Source organism: Cephus cinctus, unplaced genomic scaffold (genome assembly GCF_000341935.2).
Source record: "Cephus cinctus unplaced genomic scaffold, Ccin1 Ccin1_scaffold0093, whole genome shotgun sequence".
Lineage (NCBI taxonomy): Eukaryota > Metazoa > Arthropoda > Insecta > Hymenoptera > Cephidae > Cephus > Cephus cinctus.
This window is the reverse complement of record NW_014332832.1, coordinates 224,195-240,966: the sequence shown is the minus strand read 5'-3', so window position 1 is coordinate 240,966 and position 16,772 is coordinate 224,195. Positions and strand designations below refer to the sequence as shown.

General features: G+C 47.2%; 1 protein-coding gene across 2 annotated transcripts in view; it reads left to right on the top strand.

Annotated features, from left to right (window-relative positions):
• Positions 1–16,772, top strand: part of LOC107274197 (protein dachsous) — a 135,151-nt gene that overhangs the window by 114,368 nt on the left and 4,011 nt on the right. For both annotated transcript variants that reach the window (XM_015753052.2, XM_025091505.1), the window contains exons 4-15: positions 978–1,141; positions 1,214–1,618; positions 2,941–3,349; positions 5,841–6,119; positions 6,236–6,459; positions 6,527–7,193; positions 7,276–7,623; positions 9,448–9,774; positions 9,867–10,362; positions 12,068–13,001; positions 13,087–13,372; positions 15,299–15,595. In XM_015753052.2, coding sequence (XP_015608538.1) covers positions 978–1,141; positions 1,214–1,618; positions 2,941–3,349; positions 5,841–6,119; positions 6,236–6,459; positions 6,527–7,193; positions 7,276–7,623; positions 9,448–9,774; positions 9,867–10,362; positions 12,068–13,001; positions 13,087–13,372; positions 15,299–15,595 — 4,836 coding nt within the window. The remainder of the gene's footprint in view (positions 1–977; positions 1,142–1,213; positions 1,619–2,940; positions 3,350–5,840; positions 6,120–6,235; positions 6,460–6,526; positions 7,194–7,275; positions 7,624–9,447; positions 9,775–9,866; positions 10,363–12,067; positions 13,002–13,086; positions 13,373–15,298; positions 15,596–16,772) is intronic.

Below are 16,772 nucleotides of genomic sequence, written 5' to 3'. Positions count from 1 at the left end.
GGGGTCAAGAAATCAAAAATCGAGAATCGAATATCCATCATCCATCACTCGAGCGACGATAGCTGCCCATAGTGTACACTGTGTCATCGTTTCGAAGGGCCTTACCTGTATACGTATTATACAGGGCCTTACTCTACACGATGAAGATACGACCGACCCTGTTCACTCTTACATATCCGGCATCTTTGGCATCGGACGTATCAATCAATCGGAACGTACTTACTGTCGGCAATGACGAACAGAATTTTTGGGCCTTAAAGTATTACACTAAAATCTCTATATTTAGAAAGGTCTCATGGGCCTGATTCTCTTAATCATTCCGTAAAAAAAAAATTGGGTCCGCTGTCTTATTTCGAAATTAATGTCGTACGTGCGCGGTATAGATGAGTGCCGAAATTAAGGAGAGAATTTAAAGGGGACTTTTCGGGGGGTCACCCCCTTCATTTTAGGCCTTAGCAATCCCCTCGTTAAGGGAACTTTCCAAATACATTTTGCCGGTTCGCTTTGTCGGGTCAGACTTAGCTCGCGCTTAAGTAATGGCATCTTAGCGCTGCCCAGTTTCGTGATTCCCATTAGCTGACTGCAGTTAAATAAATTGATTTGATTTCTCGCCGCGTTCGATTTTATATAAGTTTACAAGTATCCAAGAAGTCGCTACATGGATATATGCTTATTTTACCTGACGGCTATTCTCACTATTCCCACCCAGCACACCGGTACAAGTGTGACTACCTTGTACAAGGACATTGCATACTATTGCGTTGCCAGATCTTTTATTTATTCTCGAATTCGTTCGATCAATTCGGGAGACAAAAACAATCTTGTATCCCAATAAAAAAAAGAAAAGTATTGCGAATTACAATTAATGGAGATGCTCCAGTGACGTCACGTGACCCATGACTGAATTGATCTCTTACTACCATCTATGATATCCGCATTCGCTCCGTTCTAAAGTCACTTTTATTATTTTTCTACAGGCGATCGTCTCACGAGATTCTTCCTCGTGAACGAAGAGGCTGAGCTTTTGATGGAGCCGAATACAGGGATGCTGCGCACGCGTCTACCACTGGACCGGGAAACCCGTGACAGATACGTACTGAGCGTGGCGGTACGCAATGGGCACCTGCTTGGCTACTGTCAGGTATTGTTATTAATTTCATATAAATATATAATCGAAAATATTTATCTGATTGACTAATAAATTTTTTTTCAGGTTGAAATTTTCGTAGAAGACGTCAACGACAATCCACCCTCCTTTCCTTCGAGTTCAGTAAGGATTTCCGTTCCGGAGTCACATCCACTTCATACACCTCTCTACGTAGCCCATGCCATAGATCCTGACGTCACTCCATCCGCACCAATTCGTTACCTTCTCACTCAAAACAGCAACGATCTGTTTGGTATCGATGCGAGACTCGGCGAGCTTTACCTTGGCAGAAGATTGGATTACGAGACTCAGCAGAGGCACAGCCTCCTGATCAGCGCCCTGGACGGCGCCGGTCTCTCCGCCAACCTCAGCCTGAGCGTCGAGGTTCAGGATGTGAATGACAACCCCCCAGTGTTCGAGAGGAACGAGTATCACGTGGAGGTTCCCGAAGGCGCCAGGCTCGATTCGCAGGTGAGAAAAATCTTCATTACACGCCCGTCACGCGCACATTTGTTTGCCGAGAGACGGTCGAGTCTCGTGAGGTTAGGTGTGGTAGGTTCGGAGAACGAATGTGCCAGGGTATCAGGATACGAAGGTATACGAGGAGAGCAGCACCAGGTAATTCTGGATCGGAGTGAGATTGTATGTGGAAGATGGAGGAGGAGTTAACAACCTCTCTACGAGCGATACCTCCTCCCGGCCTGTGGGATGCGTAATTTCACCTGGGACAACCAGGAAGCGCGTCTCGATCAAACCAGGAATCCCCGGAGTATTTTACATTGGCGCAAATGCAATTACTATATTAGCAGTTAATCATATGGAATTTTAATAAAATTCTACGATAACGGTTATATCCGTCCATACTACAGGGATGACGAATGGACCAAAGATGCTGGGCTGACAAGTCGTTAAAATAAGGTTGGATCTTAAATAGAGCACGGAGGTCCGTTGCTGATTGGTTGTCTCGGAATCAGTAGGCTCGTATCAGTGACTATCGGCGAAAGAGATCTGTAAGCTGTCTGTACTATCTCGAGGATATCTCCAGCTCCTAGAAGAGGCTGCGGGGTAACATGGCTGCCGTAAACGTAACCCTTCACCCGCCGCGAACTAATAACGTACAGTTAGACACATTACTGCCGGCTCCCATGTCAGGTTCTGTTCTAATGGTCGCTCAACCAGCTTTCTCTCTCTCTCTCTCATTCTCTTTACCTTTCTCCATTCCTTCCTCCTCTCCTTCTTCCTCTCTCGCTCGGTTCTCTCCTCTCTTCAATCACTTCGCTCCCTTTACTCCCTTGCTCCATCCATCGATCATTCCTGAGAGTCGGATCTCGCACGAACCCAGCTATACTGCATATACCGAGTCCCTGAGTCCCTGAGTCCCTGAGTCTCCTCTCTTTCTTGTCCTTTTGTCTCTGACTCTTTTGATCTCTTTTGCTCCCTCAGACTAGAAAGTTCGGTGGGCTGGAATGGACCTACGTTTAGGGAACGCGCGTGGTGTGATTTAATTAATACACGGACGAACTCAGACAGGGTGGTTGCTCTCTCTGGCAGCCTGAGAATGCCCAGACTTCTGAGCCCTGGTCACGTGGAACGCGAACGGACGTAGAAACAACAACTGTTTGGATCTTTAAGACATGCCGATATGACGTTACTCTCCCCTCTGGAATTTCTCACTAATTTCGTGGCCATCGACTGGACGCTGGCTTACAAGCCATATGCATTATCTAATGAAATTAGTCAGACCTTATTGAGCTTATTAATTAATTTGTATCTTTTATATTTTGCTTTTACAGATAATGCAAGTTACTGCAGTCGACTTGGATACTGGGAACAACGCTCGTCTCAGGTATCGACTTCAGGGTTCAGCATCGTTCCGTATCAGCCCCAACTCAGGCAGGATCTACTTGGCGCAATCTCTAGACCGTGAAACGATCGATCGATACGCTTTGACTGTATTGGCTACTGATAACGGTTCGCCGGCAGCCACGGCGAGCGCTTCCGTTCTGGTCAGCGTTCTCGATGACAACGACAACGAGCCGCACTTTGAGAAAGAATCTTACAGCTTCGAACTACTGGAAAATCTGCCATCAGGGACATTAGTTGGTACAGTCGCAGCATCTGATCCTGATCTAGGAAGAAATGCTCTCTTGAGATACGCAGTGGTCCAGCATAACAGCAGCTTTGTCATCGATCCTGATACCGGTAAGTTTCGGAATACATCCTATCCCAAGTAGAGATACAGTCTGAGGATAGGATGAACCTACAATCAATCAATGATCGAAAGGTCACATACGAGTGCTCGTTGGAATCACATGTGGAACCTGCTGACGTACCTGGACCACACTGCTCGTATGGTCTGCGCTGATTCCCATGGTGTCATAATATCTAACAATGTAGCTTTCTCTGGTGAGCCAAGTCCGTCATGCTGTGGTCCACGTCGATGCCGTCGAGGCTGTCCAGGTCGGCGAAGCCGCCCTTCCTCGGGTTGTGGGCTTGCCACTCGATCAGCCGGGTCACACACAGAATGTACTGGGGCCCTTTTGGTGCCAGAGTGCCCTTCTATCTCTTCGCATACCGGCCCCTCCCCCTCCTTTCCGACCGATGAACCCACTATCAGTGGCTCTCAAAGTCGTCAGGATTGCTGCCGAATAATTGAGCGTGTTGCCATTAAATTTCTTATTGGTAAACAGCGATTTGACGCGGCTGACAGTGTGTGAAGAAGAGAGAAAGAGAGAGAGAGAGAGAGAGGCGACTGGGACCGTGGAGATTGTAATCCTAATTATGAGAAGAAGGGATTGGTGTTTCGGGGCGTGATCCTTACGTGATCTGGCATCGCTTCCATTCGCGCCAGCAAGGAACGGTTGAGATCAATCAAGATCCCCTCGAAAGGAACAATTAATTTCCTAAATAGCCATTAGCCGTCGACATGCATAATTTACGTTTTGGCTGTCTGTCAGGAGCTTTATATCCACTATTGTTCTCCGTGGGCCCAATGTCGTAACTGGCTATAGAATAGAAACGATCTCCTGGGCCCCCAGTGCCTTACTCGGTTACTCCTAGCATTTTATAAATCCGTAACGCAACGTCCTTTTTTACCTATTCTGATCTTGTATTAATATCCATTCCTCGCGCCGGAGCAATAAGTCCCAGTATCTATACGTATAGCATCTATATAGACGGGCCCTATCGTCTAGCCATCCATCCATCTATCCGTCGGTATCCCTAAAAAAGATGCATTTCTACTTTCTCCTTCGTATAATTATCACGAGGGGAGAAGCAGTGGGGCTTCATCTTTACCATACCGTACACACTGAAGGCCCAACGCACACTCTGCACGTACCACGCAGCACGCACTGCCGTTTGATTGGCATGCGACACGAGAGTGTTTGTGTACACGCCGAGAGTCGGCTTCGAGCGTGCCAGGCCCCGGCTCTTCTTCGAGAGGCCCTTTACCTTGCTGGGCTGCTTGCTTGGCTGCCACCGAAGACCGCGAAGGAAGAAGTAGGGGAAGGCCCGGAGATCCTCTGTTCGGGATCTCCCGGGCAACAGGAAGAAAGAAGAAAAGGAGCCGGAAGGAGGAACACGGGTGAACAAGGACGAACGTGGATGAATATGGGAGGCCAAAGGAATGGGGGGTCTCATTCAGAATCTATGCGGCTATTGAGAATCACGATGATCAACCCAGGAAGAGACGCCTCGTAGCCATATTAGCCTCGAGAATTTTCAAGGCATTCCAAAGAATTCGCTTTCGATGCGAGAGGCGCGTTGCTTACGCGTGCGCGGAATCCATTTGGGCCTCATACATTTCAATCATTTCAATTTCGTCACATTTTCATTCCCCACAGGCCCCTCGTTCTAGTACCTCCTTAGGTATTTACTTCAGCCAACTTCATTCAATCGGAATACTACTGATGACATTACGTTCTTTCGGTCTCGAGATATTATGTGATAATCTTTTTTTTTAATAATAATTAAAAGTCTAAACGTCCGAATCAAAAAAGGGCTACAGGACTCAAAACGAAAGTCAGGACATTGGTTGAACAATGAGGCGCTAATGGGACGATTGGAGCTCGCCAGGGTAGCGAATTCACCACGGGTGGTAACAGCGGTACCAGTACCTCTTCCTCGTAGACCAATGTCCAGGTCACTGCGCCAACCTTAGACAGAGCGCAACAAATTCTTCCAATAGATCCAACAATCTTTTCTCTCTGGTATTTAATTAGTTACTAATGTACCAGTGCGGGTGAATTGGAATCGTTGGTGCTATTGGGGTCTACTATTTTCTTCAGCTTGCGCTAGGGTCCACGGATCTGTAATTAGACAAAGCTCGTTACGCGAAAGCGCGTATTTTTTGACTGATATTATTTTGTATTATAATATAGTGTGGTTCTGTGAGAGATCTGGCAAGCAGCGATGAGGAGGGGCAGAGGGGGGTGATAGCAATCATTATAATGCGAAAGACGAAATAGGTAGTCCGTCCAGTATAGGTTGGTAACCACCTGAATGCCATCCTTAGCCGAAAATGGCAAAAACAGGCGAAGCAGCTGAAAAGATCCTCGCGATTATCCAATTTGCCATTCCCGGAAAGGGAATCTTCGGTCCACTTGCGATTATTATGAGAAAGTGAATTTCGAAAATTCCGAAATTATTATCTTATGATATACTTATTCCTCTTTGGGGACAATGCTTTTAGGCGAGATCACTACGAGAGAACCCCTTGATAGAGAATCCAAAGGGGTTCATGAACTCGTTCTGGAAGCTCGGGATCAAGGGACACCTTCTAGAGCGGCCAGGGTGCCTCTCAAGGTTACCGTTCTGGATGTCAATGACAATTCTCCAGAGATTCTTGATCCTCAGGGCGACGTTGTTAGCGTCAGGGAGGAACAACCTTCGGGAACTGAGGTTGCTAGGGTCAGGGCAATCGATACTGACCTAGGAGAAAATGCTTCCGTCACATACAGCATCCTCAAGGGTAAGTTTATATTATACATATGTGAGATCATATCATGTCATAGTGAGGATGCCATTTTTAATTAGTATTTTCTTCTTAATTATGAACCGTTATCCTTGTCTATTTTGGAAATTTAGATCGAGACTCGGATGGTCACAGCGTCTTCACCATTGATCCAATAACTGGAATGATCAGGACTAAGGCTGTTCTGGACCACGAGGAACGTAATGTCTATCGGGTGTCGGTCAAAGCAAGCGACGCTGGGCGTCCATCGCGTCATAGCGTCAGGGCGCTTCGCGTTGAAGTTTTAGCTCTTGCTGATAACAGACCGACGTTTACAAGCAGCAGCCTAACCTTCCACGTAAGGATTAGAAGTGATAAATATATTTGATAATCATTAGAATAGAAACTACAGATTCTTTCTCCAGGTACGCGAAGACGCCACTATAGGGCATGCCGTTGGTTCGGTATCTGGTGCTGGGCCTGCAGGTCGCGTAGCTTATACCCTGGACTCCCTGAGTCCCGTCACCGAGTATCCTGCCTTCGATGTGGACCGCGGTTCCGGTCAGCTGGTGGTAGCGCACTCTCTCGACCGGGAGAACATCAGCGAGTACCACCTAGACATTCGCGCCTTGGACACAACCTCCATTGGGAATCCTCAAAGCATAGCTGTTTCGGTGAAGATCCTCATCGAGGATGCAAATGATAACGCACCCAGATGGCCTCAAGATCCTATAACAGTGATGGTAACCGAGAGAGCGGTTATTGGCTCGACCATTTACAATCTGACGGCCACCGACCTGGACAGCGGTCCCAACGGCGATCTGAGATACAGCCTCGTCGCCGAGTTCCCCAGCAGTGGAAGCTTTGCCGTGGATTCTCTGACTGGTGCCCTCACCCTGGCACGACCTCTGGACCGAGAGGAGAGAGCAGAGTACACTCTGATAATAAAAGCTTCTGATCGGGCTCCACCAGGAGATCAATTAGCAGCCACTGTCACTGCCAGGATCATCGTCCTGGATCAGAATGACAACGATCCAGTATTTGTCGCACCGGAGTCAACGAGACTGTCGATCGGCAATGATCTTCTACCAGGTAAACAGTCAGAAGATATTAATAACAATGAATTCTTGAAAGGCAGTTTCTCATTCTGCTTCCTTGTGTTATCTATGTCCAGGCGCATCTCTGCTGAGGGTTGTAGCTGTAGACAAGGATGCTGGAGACAACGGTCGTGTCTCCTATGTGATAACCTCAGGCAACGAAGAGGGCAGATTCTCCGTAGGCTATGATTCCGGAATCGTCACCCTGGCTCGACCTATGTCAAGACTGACCGAGCTGGAGATCACTGCCAACGATCATGGAACCCCTCCTCGAAAGGCCACCTTAAAACTCGTTCTGACCTTGGCCAGTCAAGCAGCAGGACCACCTAGATTACTTCTCCCAGGACCCACAGCCAAGATCTCCGAAGATTCAGCCCTGGGAGCAACGGTCTTAAACGTAGCTGGTCCAGCCATCACAGATCAAGGTAACGGAATCACAAAAGCCCCACAATATCCGCTGTGCACAGCTCATACTGAATGCACTGTAGGGAATGACTACATGAATTGCATACATTGCATACGTTATACGATAACCTATAGAATCTGCGCGGCGAGTAATAAAGAAAAGGGGACCAGAGGAACAAAAAGGAAAGAGTCTACCTGGCGACATCGGTAGCCATTTTTCTTGAAGAATTCCACGTTATACGATCAGCCAATATACAGAAACAACCTGGCATCGTTATTGTTTCGGAGGAGCCGCGCATAAAGATCCTATGAAACAGAGGGGGCTGTCAATTTAGCGCTGTATAGTAGAGCCTGAAATTACACTCGGTTTTCTCACTCTCTCCTTCTCCGAGCTATCCCCGTGTCTCTCCGGCTGGAGGGTTCTTTTCTTTACCGGGTTGCGCCTAACCGCCTTCCAGCATACTACTATATCCAGCATCCGCTGGCAGCATTCCCATCCTTGGACGAGGGAGTAAACTACACCCACACCTAAAGAGAGATAAAGAGAGGAGCGAGGGATAATCAGAGTGCATGCGGCAGATACCCGGCTAATAGGAAAGCCCTGCTATGAAAATACCTCGAATAATTGCCTTGAATCGAGCGAGCTAGCGAGCTAGCGAGCATTATAGTAAATCTAGCGAAATGACTCGCTCAGGGGTCGAGTCTCCATACCAGGCTTCTATAAGGCGCGCGTTTGTCTCTCCTGGCCAGGATTGACCTACGAAGGACTTCCTGGGATTTTAATACACGCCAGACACGGGATTCACCCGGAAGTGAAGAAATTCCGAAGGAGCCTAGCTCGAGGCTAGACCTAATCTAGGAATCCAAGTTGGACGGTCCCAGCCTGGAGTCGGGAAGATGATCAAACTATACTTCAAGGTGGTAGAGTCCTTGGCACTGACTCCTGGGTACTTGCTGGATGCCTACCGTGCTAGTGAATATTGGTAGAGGATGAGAGCAGTCGGAGGGCTCGCGGAGGAAGCAAACAATGGCCGCGTATATCATCGTGCCGCCGCGACGCCGCACAGCCGCACCGCCGCTCTTGCCTGCTGTGGTACGCATAGGCAAATCACCACTCTACTACCTGGCCAGAGATACCAATACGCACGCAGTGGCGCGTACGCGGATCGCTTTGTCTAAGCCCGCTAAAAAAGCGGCAACAGCTAAACGCCGTCCACTGGAATTTGAGAATCGAATGCATTAAACTCGGGATCGGTTGGTCCAGTAGTCACAGCAGCCACTGAGACTACCTAAGCGTTACCTATCTTCTAACTAGTTCTATTCTATAGGTATATCTATATGTATAGGAATAAGATTTTGGTATGACGCAAGGCGCCAGTAACCTTCTTGGTCCATGAGATATCACGTCGACTTCTTCAATGGTGTATGAAGATAATTGACAGAGGAGATGAGTAGTTCTGTAAATGTCAGCTGTTTAGCAAAGCAAGAGACAACCCACACGCTGGTCCCCACGGAGAGTCAGAGTGAAGGTGTAACGATCGGGTCCCGTTCTGGTACCAAGGCAACAATGTCATAGCTACGATCCGGATTCTCTGGGATCGGATTTCGCCGGGAACATTATCCTTCACATTATGGTTATTTGTAGAATTGTCGAATCGTCCTCGTATATGCTGTCCCAGTTGAACGTGGGCCCGGAGCACCGTCGGGCACATCTTTCCCGGTATAAAAACAGCTTCGCCTTTTCCATCTCAAGATTCTGGTTTATAATAACACGTGTAACAGTCTACGTAACTATATGCTATGTATGATGTTATAGCTACATACTTTCTGTTTGCTACCCGCAGCCAACGTCAGCTTCAGCATCCCGAACGGTGTCGCCTCCGACAAATTCACCATCTCGCCGACCGGTCTGGTGACTCTTCGCAGGACCCTAGATCGTGAGGATGTCTCAAGGTACTCTCTACCTATCCTGGCCAGGTCTAGCAAGCTACTCGACCTTACGACTCTGGAGGTTTTCGTCCTCGACGAGAACGACAACAGTCCAGAATTCCGTCCGGGATCCTGCTACACTTTGGCCGTTCCTGAGAACCAGGAGAGCTCAATGGTACATACCGTAGCTGCAGAGGACATTGACGAGGGCCGCAATGGCGAGATATTTTACAGCATCGTTGGTGAGTATCCCTTCTATACTCAGGCGAGGAAAATTTAGCATTCGAGAATGGTTTGGTACTGATCCTGAAATATTTATCTTTATTTTATTCAGGTGGCAATACTGGGGCCAAGTTCAAGCTAGACTCGTCGACTGGGGTTTTGTCCACGTCGAGTCTTGACAGAGAATCCATGGCCAGATACGTCCTGACTATTTCTGCCAAGGACAAAGGTCGACCTAGCCTTGAAGCTAGATGTAATCTCACTGTCATCGTCCTTGATGTCAATGATAATGCTCCAGTTTTCGCACAGAATCAGTACACTGAGAACAGACCACGTCCTATGCCATTGAATATGCAGAATTCGGATTTCATGAATTTTGGATTGCAAACTTTTGGCCAGTACGGCTCCAGCAATTATCAGGCCAATTATATGCCAATAAGATACGCAACTACCGTGTCAGAAGATATTGCCAGCGACTCCAGCGTGATGACAGTGAAAGCTTCGGATCCTGATCAGGGAATCAATGGAAAAATTACCTATAGCATCGCAGAGGAGTCCACCTGGTTATTCAGGGTTGACAACCTAACCGGTGTAATTACAACTGCAGGGTGAGCTGCTCTTTTTTTTAATGTTTCTAAATTCATCGCGCCGCTAAGACCGTCTGATCGTTTATTGCGCGACATCGCGTGCCTGATTAGGATTCTAATTGTATATTACGCCTGGTCGTATAAAGTCATAAAATAGAAAGCAAGGATGAAAAGACACAGGCTGGCTGACCTGAAAGAACTGGAAGCGGCTGCTCGTAAAATTATAAAGTCACTCAACCCTCCATCTATAATACATATACTTATACATATGTATGTATATATTCATAGCCCAGTACTGATAGAGAAATTCAGATTAGGTAATACTGGCTCATACTCTATGTATATTACAAATTTGATTACCATGCTATTCCGTGACAATGCTCAATTTCTAAAATAGGTACAAGTCCAGTAGATGACATTCTTTAAACATTTTCGGATGGATGCTTCAATTTTTCTCAATTCCCATGTAAACATTTTTATGAAAAATCCTCAATAAATATATTTCTAATGATCTGAGCTGTCGGAGTGATCGGAACAGAGAGAACCATTCATTTATTAAGATTGATTGACAATCAGATTAAATTGAAGTTATCCCTAGTTAACTGCCATAAGCGTTATCACTTTGCGCATATAATCCCCATAAGAGGGCGTGGAGATTAAAGTTGAAACGGTTGTCCGTACTTGACAGGAGACTCGACTCTCCTGGTTCTTTGACTCCCGGGCGGCTTTTTCAATCTTTCTTTATTAATCTGCATTTCTCGGCTATCCTTTCGGTCCAGTCTTGTAGTTCTCGTTTGGCTTCGTTCCGGGACCAGAGCAGTATGTGGTGCACCGGGAGAAAGAAGCTAGGGATAAGAGTCCAGCATCTGAATCTGACTCGGAGGCTGTGAACAGTGGAATGGCGAAACGGGTGGAGAGTGGGGAATTTTTGCAGCACGACAGCCGTGTGTCATTTCAGCGAGACACCATGTGGCATTTCAATGCATTATTTCAGCCGGCAAAAACCCTGATATGCAAAACCAGCGACCGCTTCTCCATGGCGAACGGGAGCCGCGTTGTATCTCAGAGAACGTGTCTTGCCGTTGCGTCCTTACTAAATATTCCTGGTGACTTCGCGCTCGCTTCCCAGGACCATCCCGATAGATTCTTCCTACACTATTCGTGAATTCACTAGGAGGGTTGAACTTCTGCAGGGAGCTTATAACGTCTCTCCGCGCTTCCAAGAGCTTTGAGATACTCAGGGCACCGAAGAGGTATCTAGCCTAGGATCGGTACGGGAGATTGTTTGGCAAACCGATGCTGATTTAACTCCAGTATTCACTGTCAGGCGAGCTCGTGCCAACAGTGATTACATTGGTTCAGTTTATTCTCTGGGGATTTCTTAGGTTAGAATGATCCCTCGCCACCTTCCTGAGAATTTAAGAGGCGGCTCGCGGAATCGGCGAGGAAACCTGCGCCCGTAGCGGATCTGTAAAGTTATGGTAATGGCGGACGTGGATTACACAAGATCCCTGTTGCCGATTACAGCTTCCGTCACACAAACAAGCCCTGCGACGGCGATTTAAATATGCGTCTGGGTATATATTGTATAGTCAGGAACCCGTCGAGCCCTTCGAACCTTCGAGCAGCCCTATCGGTCCCTTCGCACCAGGAGACCCTCGTCTTCAGTCTGGTTTACCGATCTGAATAAACGATTTCTAAGTCCTGCTCGTTCCTCTTGTTCCAGCCCTCTCGATCGAGAACGCCAGAGCGTCTACAATTTCCTGGTGGTTGCTACGGACGGTGGAAAATACGACGCCAAGAGTACGTCGATTCCGGTTCAGATCAGTCTTACCGATGTCAACGACAACGCACCGGTCTTTGGGAAATATCCATTCAGAGCAACGGTCCCGATTGGTTCGCAACCTGGACAGAACATTCTGCGAGTCACAGCCACGGATCCTGATCTAGGAATCAATGGAGAGATCATATATTCTTTTTTGAGAGAGGAGGAAAAACCAAAATTCAGGATTCATCCAATTTCCGGAGTGGTCACAGCGACCTCGTCATTGGCTCAGGATAACGGAAAGATTTATCACTTGGAGGTCCTAGCCAAGGATAAGGGCAGTCCACCAAGAACCGCTAAAGGATTGATAGAACTTCGTATTGGAGATGTGTCCGACTTGATACCAGTACTCAAGTTTCAAAATGAGACCTACGAGGTCGTCGTCCAGGAGAACTCTTCTGCAGGAACAGCAATCCTCCAAGTGACTGCAGTGCGTTCCGACGGTAGACGGCAGCACATATCATACTCAATTGGTTCAGGCAACGACTTCGAGACCTTCTCCATCGACGAGGACACCGGCCTGGTCCGTGTCAATGATCCCAAGAGACTGGATGCTGAACTCTGGAACGACGTGACAGCGTTATCCGATGATGACGGACGTAGCAACTCCTGGAGAAGGTCCTTGGAAGGTCAACAACCAAAAGAAGAACCTAGGGAAAGTGCCACGCACACTTTGACCTTACTGGCAAGGACTGTAGGATTAGATCCTCTGGAAGCTTACACGAGATTGACCATCCGTGTGTCTGACGTCAATGACAACCCACCGATCTTCACTCAGATGCAATACTCTGCCACAGTGCTCGAGGGTAACACCAAGGGAAACTTTGTAGTCAAGGTAACTGTCATCTCAAATATATATATATATTTTCTTTTCAAAAACTATGACACTTCTAAATCCTTCTTCATTTTGTCGTTGACAGCTCTCCGCCAGCGATGCAGATCAGGGACTCAACAGCAGAATTCTCTATCACATTGTTGATGGCAATCCTGACAATGCATTCACCATAAGTCCACCATACAGTGGTATAGTCAGAACAAACATAGTTCTCGACCGTGAAATCCGAGAGAAATACAGATTGACGATCATAGCAACGGACCAAGGAAATCCGCAATTGACAGGAACAGCAGCACTTAGCGTCAGGGTGATAGATGTCAATGACAATCAGCCTACGTTTCCGGAACACAGTATCATCTCAGTTTCGGAAGGTAAGACCATCCTTTATTTCTTTTTAATTTCATTTTTTTCCCTCCCAAATGGTTCAGGTAAAATATAATATGAAAAGGCCACGACTCCTCGTGCTCACGGGGCATTAGAGTCCCAAAAGAATGAGCGAACGAGAGTGAAGTGAATGAGAGCGTGTCAAATAAAGAGTAGGTCCTGTTAGGGTGAGTACGAGAGAGAGAGAGAGAGCAAGTGGAAAGTAGGAGTATGGTGCTCTTGAAATATAAAGTTAAGTGGCAAAGGATTTATGCCGGCATTAAAGTCCAACTGTTCGGAACAATCTGCATAACTTAGGCGAGCGCGAGCTGCCGGCGCGCGTTGCCAGTTGCCAGTTGCCACCCTTCTTCAACTCTCACGACTACGGCTATTCTTTATTCTCTTTCACTCTCCCTCTACCGCCATATTGTTCCCCATTGACAGATACGATTCAATGGAGGCACCATGGAACCGCGGTGGCCCGTGCTTCGCCTACACTTACTACATAACCTACAAACGTGTGTACGCGTATTACCGTCAATAATCTTTTTTTTTTATATATATATGCCCACTCGATAATCCACAGTGGGAGCCATGTTATTTTTTGGCCCAAGTATAAGGATAAGGACAAAGATAATGCAGAGGAGCATAAGAAGAGAGAGAGAGAGAGAGAGAGAGAGGGGAAGACAAAGAAAAAAGAAATAGTAGGAAGGACAGGCCGGCAATGTAAGCCCAGACATATGGCGTCCCTTGTTAATGTATTTTTCATTTTTCAACACGGCACTACTCGACGCCGCCGCCGCCGCCGCCGCCGTGCGACTCCTTACATCCTCTTATTGCAATTTACCTCGTTCTGATCCGCGTACCAGTCTCTATGTACTTGCTATACATATCTGTATATATATATATGGATATGTATGTATCCCAGTCTTCTTGCGCTCGTATTTATTAATGTAAATTAAACACGTCGAAATTAATTATAACGCACCTTTTTTACTCCTGCACCACGCCGATTCGCATTTGTCCGCTTAGCAGCCGATAGCAACTACCTTTTATTCCTGTGGATGTAACATTTGCAAGACTTCGGACCAAGGCGAGTTTATATCATTTGCGAGCAATGAGCAACGAACGATGAGATGGCGAACAAGATCAGCCACTGGACTCTGGGAATTCTTCTAGTGATGCCGAGCTGGTTCTCACCAGGATGAGGACGAGTGCGCGGGCCACGATGTCGATCCAGGACGACGTTAACGTTCACCAGGAAATTTATGACTTATGAGAGACGTAGCCGCGTGCCAACTAGTATCTTGCCCTTTCTTCTTCCTCTTTTCCTTCTTATTCCTCGTGCCTCTCTTTCTTGCTATCTTTTTTTTTTCCTTTCTCCTCCATCTATACCTGCCATCCTATACATCTTGTCGAGTGCACCTTTTATAGCGGCACGCGCGTTACGACCTTCGACGCATTTGCACCGACTATTCCAGCGACCAAACTCAGTTTGATCTTCCGTTCTCTGATCTATCGCGGACCCATCGCTCGCAGAATCACAGGTCCGGGTGACTTGTAGCCACTAGAGTGCACTCAAGTCAGCAGGAAGATGAAATGACGTGATAGGCAGGATCCAATGCATTTTAAGTGCTTCCATCCTATCCTATACATATATGCATCACTCTTACTCTCTTATTGGCGACGTCACCCAGGAGGAACTCCAGGCCATCGGGTACAGTCGTACCGTCCTGACAAAGTAGCTGGACAAACTGAAGTGACGAGGTTCTTTGAGGTGGTCAGAGTCTCATTTTTCCACGATGCGATAACATACATCTATTATGACTTATGCCGATGCACCTTATCGGAGCTGCAACAACATTGCATGTGTTTACAGGGACGGTTAATCAAGGATGCCAGATGGAAATACAGATATTATTTTTCTTTTTCAGGTACAGCACTAGGTACCGTCCTTACTACGATCACGGCTAACGACGTGGACAGTTCGCCAGCCCTGACCTATCGATTTGGCAACATTACACGACCTGGACCCTTCAGCATCGATCGGTACAGCGGAAGGGTCGTACTTCGAAAGCGCTTGGATGCTGAGACCAGATCTGAGTACACTCTTCAGGTATTGGCCAGTGACAGCATCCACGAGGCCAGTACAGAGTTGACCGTAAGGGTCACGGATCTTAATGACAATCCGCCATGTTTCCAGCAAGCAGCTTACGTAGCCACCCTTCCAGGTCAGCTGAAATTTTTTAAGTGCTTATTCTTGTTGATGTAATTAAAGGGTTAGACCTCAGCGAGATCAAGAGAAATGGTAATGGTAATGGTAAACGAGGAGGACTCGTTGAGTTCCCTGTCCTTTTCTTCGTCTCTCATTCTCATGCCTCTCCTCTCCTTTTCTCTTTCCGTCTTACGGACTGGCGGAGAGAGCCGAATAAACGCGCGTTTAAAAACTGGTTTTTAGTAGACACGTTGTCCTGTTGCCCGTGTTCCAAACTCGAATTGACACCAGACGGAGATAAAGCCCGCTGGTGGAAGATGCTAAAGGAGAGGAGAGAAGAGATTCTGATGCATCGCACATAAATAAATGTTGGGACACCGTTTGCGAGGATGCTGAGCCGCCTTTGCCTCTGACTCTCCAGTCCGAGGTCTGAGCCTGAATCCGCAACCGGCAGAGTCGGCAATACAATTGGCCTGATCGGACTCGAGGGCCTCACGAAAAACTTATTAAAAATACATAGGGCCCCATAATGGGCCTCGCGGTCTTCGTGTTATTTGCATGCGAAGCCTCTAATGATTTCTCAAGAGATTCAAGAATTTCAACGCAGTCTGTACGGATCAAGAAAAATTCTGCATTCGTTATCGTCCGGTAGACAATGACCCATATGTGAATTCGTAGACAATTGAGAGTGAGCCAATTTAAAAAATCGACATAGATCTTCAACGTCTTGAAGACCCATTCCTCTATCGGCGGATCCGAGCTGCGAGATAAAAGGGAGTAGGGCTTTCGGTACGAGGCAAGAAAAATAAGAGGAAAGCAAATAAAAAAGAAACTCCTTATAATAAGAATTCATCCGAGAGCCAAGAGACGCTGGCATATATGCAATGTATACATACGTGTATATATATGCCTGTATGTATATTCCCAGTCATATGCACCTCGCAATTATACCGTCTCTGAGAGCCATGGTTCCCAACCCTAACTCGGAACATGCCCTCCTACCCTTCGCGCACCATGCTACTAACAGCCTATACCTGTCTTTCTCTTGCTCGCTCATTCATCCATTCGGTCACTCGTGCTCTCCTCCACTTGGGCACCCGCAACCCCGAGGGCCTCGTCTGCGAGGCTTATTTCAAACTCGGCGGACCCTCGCTTGGCACATTAATGCCGAGTTATCCGACGATTTGAAACGC